Source organism: Austrofundulus limnaeus, unplaced genomic scaffold, assembly GCF_001266775.1.
Source record: "Austrofundulus limnaeus strain Quisiro unplaced genomic scaffold, Austrofundulus_limnaeus-1.0 Scaffold114, whole genome shotgun sequence".
Taxonomy (NCBI): domain Eukaryota; kingdom Metazoa; phylum Chordata; class Actinopteri; order Cyprinodontiformes; family Rivulidae; genus Austrofundulus; species Austrofundulus limnaeus.
The window spans coordinates 1,246,989-1,255,352 of NW_013952516.1; the positions used below are offsets into that span (position 1 = coordinate 1,246,989).

At 45.4% G+C, this 8,364-nt stretch overlaps 2 protein-coding genes across 4 annotated transcripts in view; one reads left to right on the plus strand and one right to left on the minus strand.

The window, feature by feature from the left end:
* Positions 1-651, plus strand: part of thoc5 (THO complex 5) — a gene marked incomplete at its 5' end in the record, with an annotated part of 8,157 nt that extends 7,506 nt beyond the window's left edge. The window contains 1 exon segment of the mRNA XM_014014432.1: positions 488-651. Coding sequence (XP_013869886.1) covers positions 488-551 — 64 coding nt within the window.
* Positions 652-2,605: 1,954 nt separating this feature from the next.
* On the minus strand, positions 2,606-6,791 carry LOC106521739 (neurofilament heavy). 3 transcript variants are annotated; one of them, XM_014014434.1, is made up of 5 exons: positions 5,760-6,791; positions 4,785-4,984; positions 4,571-4,695; positions 4,042-4,473; positions 2,606-3,996 (listed from the first exon to the last, which is right to left on the minus strand). In XM_014014434.1, exons 1-5 carry the CDS (start codon positions 6,511-6,513, stop codon positions 3,264-3,266), a joined length of 2,244 nt encoding a protein of 747 aa, XP_013869888.1. In that variant the 5' UTR covers positions 6,514-6,791; the 3' UTR covers positions 2,606-3,263. The 3 variants fall into 3 exon arrangements, with proteins under 3 accessions (XP_013869888.1, XP_013869889.1, XP_013869887.1); XM_014014435.1 differs by having other exon boundaries at positions 2,606-3,891; positions 3,937-4,473; XM_014014433.1 differs by having other exon boundaries at positions 2,606-4,473; positions 5,760-6,790.
* Positions 6,792-8,364: the final 1,573 nt, after the last annotated feature.

Sequence of the window (8,364 nt, forward strand, 5' to 3'; positions counted from 1 at the left end):
CACACACACACACACACACACACACACACACACACACACACACACACACACAATGGATTTGATTATGGAAACAAAAAACATTTTCATATTGCAAATAAAGCAATCATATTAAAAATCAGRTATTCATGTTAAAATGWTGGTTCCACTTGCATCCATAGTGCGATCAGATTAAAKGCCTCCAAACCGAGCTCTCAGGCTGAATTTAAACCTCAGCCTCTCCTGACCTTGAGTGAAAATGTCTGACTTATCATGTGACATTTTTGACTGAACATAAATCATAAAATGCTCTTCATAGAATTCAACAGGTACTCTAAACATAACATCTGAAGATGTTTAATACTGACGTATCTAACACGTCTATAAAATGGTCATTACAGTTATTCCCCCCGGTCCCGTCCYGTCCCATCCCGATCTCACTCTTAGGTTTTTTGAAAAGTTGGCAGCCCTGGTTGATATGTTTCTAACTTCCTGTTCTGTTTTTATTCAGGGGTCCTAATCGCCTGAAGCCATTCAAGTACAACCATCCTCAGGGTTTCTTCAGTCACCGTTAAACCTCTGTGTACTAGTCCTTTTCACTTCTTTACTGTTATTTGATACACAAAGACACCCTTTTTACAAGTTTAGAAAATAAAAACACTTTTTCTTCACAAATTGTGTCAGTTTTGTCTGTGACTGAAGTGTACAGATGTTATGAAAACCATATTTCTTTTGTTGAAACACTTTTCTATCCTCCCTAACCTCCTTCTGAGCTGCTCTATTTATAGACCTTTGTTGCTGATTGTTATTCCTGTGGTTCAGTGCAGGAGTGAGCTGAGTCATTTCCACAGAGAATCATGCCTGCAGCCTGAGGAATAAAATATTTTATTGTTTATTGTGGGCAGTTAGCCTTTGACCTCTCTTTTAGTGTCATCCTGGTTTCCATAACATAATGAGGTGTCATTGACATCACTGTCAATCATGATTAAAGTTAAGTCCAGCAGCAGGATATAAAAACACTAAAGAGTTTAATATTTTATTAATTTGGGACAAAAAGAGGTCTGAAGATTATATTTCATAAATGAGATGAATGATTTATATTTGCAGATAAAATCTGCTCAGCAGACTGAGATCCTTCTGTTCAGTAAAACCAAGCTGAAGGTAATGATCTAACAACTGAATTTAAGTAAAGTGTTGAGGTTTTAATAGTTCAGATGCTCGTGAGTGGTCACAAATTATGAAAACGTGTGATTTTACTTGCAGTTAACTATTTTTAAATATAAGATAGAARCGTTAACAACTAAACTTCAGCTACTGTATATATGAAAGCAGCAGTAAAGTCACTTGTAACTTGGGCTTTGTGTTTTACACTGCAGCTGCTGAATAAAGCTGAGGAAGGCAATTCTTTAGCATTTCTGGGCAAAAAAGAAAAAAAACAGCCTATTGTATTCTCACTGCTGTGTCTACTTTTTACCTTGTATTGRTTTGTTCACATCATTAGACACGTGTGTGATCTATTTTAAGTTGCTGTGTTTCAGATTGGACAGCAGTGCTTCATTTGTGCTTATAATTGTGGAAACCATATGAATCAAAGAGCAAAATGTGTTTTAGTGGGTGAAAATAGGTCTACAAGATGTGTCTAACTGGGTAAAATGTGCTTTGTGTTCTGACAAAAGAGTGGCCATTTTAATAACTGGGTTCAGGGAACTCAGCATTTGGTTCAAGCAACAGGGTTTGGTGTTTTATCAACTGAGAAAAACTAACACAAAGAACAGCTGAAGCTAAATGATGGGTTAAACAAACGCATATATGACAGTGAGTTCAGTCTCACCACTAGTGATCAATTTTAGTGAATGCTGCATTCAGGAAAAACCTGCTTAATGGYGGAGAAAACTGCAGTTTTATTTTAGTTTAAAGAATTTTTGTGTTCTACAGCTTGGCCCAATCAGATTAGAGATGCCAGATTATATTCTTCAGAYAAAGTGTGCTCAGTGTGAAGATCCCTGAGCAAACAGGTTTGTCTGCTCACTTTATCACAACAGTATTTACTTGACCTTGCCTTGTAGAACAGTGTTTGGAATGGATTTTGATGTTTTCAGCTCTTGAACAATAAAAAAACAAACTCATCCTGCACGTCCTTAAAGTGGCTCTTTAATGTGGATAAAAAAAATGTTCAAATATTTTTTTTAATTAACACCCAGAGAAATGATCAACAACTCCCCTAACTAATGAAAGTAGAGATTGTTGTCAAACGGTTAAAAATAATCTATGACAATAAAACATGATTTTCTCTATCCGGTGTTTCACAAATAGATATCAAGTCTTTTGTCTTTSCACATTTTATAAATAACTTAAAGATGTTCCTTCACCTAAAGTGGATCTGAGCCTGATGGGTGCAGGAGAACATGGCTCTGATTTATACATGAATGTGATTTGCTGGAAGGGTGCAGTGGAAGCTGGGGGGGGGGGGGGGGGCACAGCTCCCCCTCTCTTTAGCCGCAATGCAGTGCAGTAACTCGCAGCATTTACCTTTTCGCTCTCACACCTTGGAGGAGTGTTTATAACTCACGCCCCTAAAGGGTTAAAGTTGCTATGTTGGATGTTAGAAAGACGCCACACAGCTTCGGTGTTAATTTTTTTCAATAATTTTTATTTTTACTGTTTCATATTGCATATTCTCAGCAKTTTATACAGAGCACAGTCATCATTGCCCTAGCATTGCAGAGTGAAAGAGTGAGAGACCACAGTTCACCTGTCAGGAGAAGCTGCATTAAGGTGCACAACGAGCAAAATTCAAGTCTTCCTTACATGTTTATCTGTAAATATACTATAGACACTTCTGTTTCAATAAATAAACATACTTCAGGATTCAATATTTGTCACAATCGTTTAGCTTGACGCGGTTTCCGACACCTCTGCCCTTGAAGGCCATCGTGCGCTGAGCAGCAGGACCCTGCCGGCTCCTTCAGGATTCGGATTTAAATGCACTTGTTATTCATTAAGGGCAGTCGTCACATTCAGATAAAGAGTGTAGAGCATTCTGCATTCACTACAGTCATACATCGGAAGCTTCGGGGGTCTGTGACGGCCATATTTGGGAAGCAGGGGGGTGGGGGGTGGAGTTATTTGCTACAAGGGATCAATATTGCTTACATACTGTGACCTGCTTTGCTTTGGACATTAAATGGTGTGGACAGCTCCTCCCATGCCTTCATGGGACCTCCCTCACAGTTCTTTGGCATCTTCTTTTCCTCGCCCCCACACACACCCCCAAGTTCAACTCTGTCTTACTTCTTGGCCTTTTCCTCCTTACTCTCCTTTGTCTCGGTGCCAGAGGATTTTTCAGCTTTCTCTGTTGTTGCTCCTTCCTTTACGTCTTTACTCGTCTCCTTCTTCTCCTCGGGCTTCTTCTCCTCCTTTTTGCTCTCTGGTTTTTCCGGCTCTGCTTTGGGAGCAGCGGGCTTCTCCTCGGGCTTCTTGTCTTCCTTCTTGCTCTCGGGTTTTTCGGKTTCAGCTTTGGCAGCGGCCTTCGCCTCGGGCTCAGCCTTCTCCGGTTTGGGGGCGGACGGCTTCTCCTCTTTGGCAGGGGGAGCGCTCTCTTTGGGCTCAGCCTTGGGAGCGGGTTTGTCCTCGGAGGGTTTGCTCGGAGTTGCGGGTTTTGGGGCTTCTTCCTTTTTGGGTGCTTCTTTTGCTTTGCTCTCCTTCTTTGGCTCAGGCTTGTCCACCTTCTCTGGCTCCTTCTCCTTTGGTTCCTGCTTCTTCTCTTCTTTCACRGGTTGCTCTTTCTCTTTCTCCTCTTTGACTGGCTGAGGCTTCTCCTCCTTCTTCTCCTCCTTGGGGGTGTCTTTGGCAGCAGGAGGCTCGGCTTTCTCTTTTTCTGGAGATTTGGGTTCAGGACTCTTGGGTGCAGGAGATTTAGATTCAGGAGATTTGGGAGCAGGAGATTTGGGAGCAGGGGACTTTGATTCAGGAGATTTGGGTTCAGGAGATTTGGGAGCAGGGGACTTTGATTCAGGAGATTTGGGTTCAGGAGATTTGGGAGCAGGGGACTTTGATTCAGGAGATTTGGGTTCAGGAGACTTGGACTCAACTCCTGCGGGGGACTTGGCTGCTGGTGATTTAGGCTCTGGTGATTTAAGGACAGGAGACTTRGGAGGAGAGGATTCATCTTTTTCTTCATCAGCTTTCTCCTCTTCGTCCTTTTGTTCCTCCACTTTCTCCTCTTCTCCTTCCTCCCCCTCTTCTTTGGCTTCTTCACCTTCCTTTTCTTCCTCTCCTTCTTCCTCGTCGTCTTTCTTTTCCTCCTCTTCCTCCTCCTCCTCGTCAGCCTCCTCTGTCACCTCCGTCACCTGGGTCTCATCGGTCTGCTCCTCCACGATGACGGTGTCTGAGATCTCCTCACTCTTCACCTTCATGTGGCCTGAAATCCTGGCTTCCAAGTAGGAGTACGGTGTTCCACCGGACACTAAACGATTCTCCTCTCCCTCCAGCAGCTTCCTGTTTTTCAAAGACACACCCCGTGACAAGTGTTAGGAACGTTTTTGCTTTAAAATCTAAAAAGAAGAGTTGGATCTCTGAGTGTTTTCAGACCAACCTGTAAGCGGCAATCTCAATATCCAAAGCCATCTTCACATTCAGCAGCTCCTGGTAGTCTCTCAGCTGGCTCGCCATCTCCCATTTGGTGGTTTTCAGCTCATTTTCAAGCTGGTTGATGGTCTCCTGTGAAACAGGAAGATGAAACGTGGCAGGTCAAGTGTCACGCTGAGAAAAATAAAAGACTTTTGGAAACATCTGCAACAAAGCCCTGCCTGTAGGGAGTTCAGGTCGTCCTGGTGTCTGTCCTCACTGTCCATCCTCTGCCTCTCCAGCGAGTCCTTGGTTCCTCGAAGGGTCTCCAGCTCGATGGTGCGGCTCTGGAGCTGCCGGCGGTATTCGGCGATCTCCTCCTGGTTCCCACGGATCGCGTCCTGGTTGGACTTGGCAGCTTCAGACAGGTGCTCCATACGCACTGCAGAGAGGAGAAGAGAAAAGCACGCAGCATTTCAAGCGTCGCCTTTTGCGGTGTCGTGCAACAAATCGCCTGCGCTGGGTGAGATGTTAAAACTGTTTCAGGGTTTGTGCGCACGAACGCAACTTTCTATGTGGACTCAGAGGGCGCAGACAGCCACCCCTGGGAGCTCGGGTAACCTTGACRCTGTCTGTCTGTCAGCTGCTCTGACTCAGCTTCCTCCCTCGCCTCGGTCGTGATTGAGACGCTGCTGCAGTCAGTCGGACACAGAGGTCATTCACACACCGCAGGAGGAAACTACATTAACTGTGTTTAACTGTTTGCATTTATAAAGGTCAGAAGCACCGCAGGCGTCTCCTTCTAACGTAGAGCTGCAGTGAAGTGGGAATTTATGGTTTGCTGTAGACCATCCATCATTTCCACAACGGGAGATGGATGTTCAAGCAGGAAAACAAAGGTTTCATCTTGTCTTTATGACATCCACAGTGTCCTTGAGGAGTGTTCTTTATTGTGGAGGCTCAATGTAACCCCCCCACCCCCACCCCCTGTCCAAAGTGCAGATTAGTCAAAGTGTCTCAGCCTGCAGAGCTTCAGTGATGATCAGTCTGCAGCACAGAAACTTGAGGGTGTTTCATAAACTTTCCATCAGTTAAAGTCTCAGTGGTGAAGCTGACAGCAGCACAATTACGATTTTATTCTTTAGATTGAATAAATGTTTATGAAAGGAGCAGCAGATTTCAGCACCATGGACAGAGATCTGTTCGAGACCACTCACCTTTGAACCACTCCTCCGCGTGCGTGGAGCTCTTTGAAGCGTGGCAGTCCAGCTGCGCGCGGATCTCCCGCAGCGCGCCGGTCACGTCCGACTTCAGCGTGTCCCTCAGGTCGAAGCTCACCTGCGCGCCGTGGATCTGCGCCAGGAGCTCGGCCACCTCCTCCTCGTGGTTCTTCCTCAGGAAGGCGGCCTCCTCCTCCAGCGCCTGCAGCTTCTTGTCGAGCTCCAGCCGCGCCAGGCGGCACTCCTCCTCGTACTTCTTCATGGCCCGGGTGGCGGCCTCCAGCTCGTCGCGGCTGCGCGCCTCGTCCTCCAGCCGGACCCGCAGCTGCTGCACGTCCTCCTCCAGGTGCTCGCGCTCCAGGGCGGCGCGGGTCTTCTCCCCGGTCAGCTGCTGCAGGAGACCCCGCAGGTCGCCCAGCTCGCGCTCGTAGTGCTCCCCGATGGAGACGCGCCCCGCCTGGCTCTGCCGCAGCGCCGCCGCCTCGGCCTCCAGGTTGCGGTTGTGCATCTCCAGGTTGCGCACCTTGTCGATGTAGCCGGCGAAGCGGTCGTTGAGAGCCTGCAGGACCTCCTTCTCGCTCCTCCGCGCCATGCCGTCCSCGCTGAAGGTCTCCAGGCTGTCGGCCGAGGACGGCTGGCTGTAGGCGAGGCGGCGGCGCTGGGAGTGGAAGCCGCTGGAGGAGACGGAGGCGGGCCGAGCCTTGCGGTACGAACCCGGGCCCATGAAGTGGTGGTCCAGCGTGAAACTCATGTTTGCTGGGCCGGAGGAGAGGGGGAGAAGTGACTGCAGCAGGAGGGAGAACGCCGGGTTTATATAGGAGGGAGGGAAAACCCTGAAGTCAGCAGCAGGACTGGCTGAGGTTTTTTTTTTTTTTTTTTAAAGAGACACCTTTTCTTCAGCAAACTGATGCCTGCGCAGGAATCTTCACAGTGATGAGTTCTGGTTTAACTCAGGATGCTGAAACGACAACGCTTTATATTTGGCTTTTTTTTTTTTTTGCTCAAACATCATCTGCACGTGCACAACAAACACTTCATATCGATAAAGACATTTTGTGAAAAGTGTCAAACTCTTGCATTTTTTTTCTTAATTAGTATTTCACATTTTTAAATAAAAGATGCAACGACATATTTTACTTCTGCTGAGAGTAAAGTCTTTTTGAACTAGATATGTGGGGGTTTGGTGTGTTTCTGCTGATGTTTCACTGCTGCAGTGTGAGTTTGCAGATCATCTCTCCTGGGGTTCACCTCAGCTGCTGGGCCTTCCACACAGCCAGCAAACACAAAACACTTTTCTGTTTTAATCCTAAATCTTTTGAAGCTCACCCCGTTTCTGTTGGACGGTGTGTTTCAGAAAAAGCTGCTTCATGGTGTGTGTTGCAGCATTAACACTGAACTGTCTCTGCTGATGATGTACATGTCTGCTCTGAGAACAGGCCTGTCTCTGAAGAAGAGATATTGATTACTCAGGGTGAGAGAGTTCACACAGCATCATTTAACCCTTGTGTTGTCTTGCAGGTCAAAAGTGACCCACTACTGCGTTTAGCTGTAGACAAAATACCTTAAACTTTATTTTCCAAAACAATTTTATGACTTTTCCTAAACGGACCCCATTTGGGCTGTACACCACTAGGGTCCAAAGATTGTCTTATGGGTCATTTTTGACCCTTGAATTATAAAAGCATTTAAACACAGGAAAAAAGTTTAAAAGCCACACACAAACTCTTTATAACACACACTCAGAAGACCTCTCCCCCCACCCACACACACAGTTTGTTTTTATATCCCTGTAGGGACCATGGCTTGACTTCCATTCATTTTCGGGTAATGTTATAGCCTAACCCTGATCATTTACCCTAAAATTAACCTCACAGGTACCTACCTCAGTGTTTCCCAAAGTTGGGGTCAGAACCCAATATCAAGGTGGGGTCCTGAAAAGATTTTCGGAATCAATTACATTTTTGCCTTAGTTGTTACAAAGGAGTGAGGTTATAAATGTAGTATAAAAATATTGTTATTATGCCCATGTTTAGTTGACCTGATACAAATGTTTATCATCCAAAAATAGTTGGGGGTCTCAGGTCTCTGCTACTGTTATTTTGTGGGTCAAAAGCTGAAAAGTTTGGGAACCACTGCACTTTGGTTCCCAAAGTTGGGCTTTGACCCAATTATGGGTCATGAAGCACCTTGGATAATCTCCAGAAATCAATTTAAAGGGTAATAAAATAATTGCTGATGTAACATCTTCCCTATAATTATTACAAAGACACAAAATAAGTATAAATAAGTATTTATATTTGTGTACAAGCTGTTTAGATTGTCAAAAAGCCTGTGTTTATAGGGTTATTAACGGAGTTTGTGTACTCAAACCACTAATATTTGGGGTCACAAGCTTTTGCCATGGATGTTTTGTGGGTCAGAAGATAAAAAGTTTGGGAACCACTGACCTACCTGACCACTAATTTAAATTCAATATACACCTTGGTCCTAAACCAAACCACCCCCCACCCAAAATTAGCATCCATAACCGTACCCTCGGTCCCCACGAGGCTGCCTTTTTCTGGAAAATGGTTTCCATGATGTAGCAAAAACGTGCCCACAC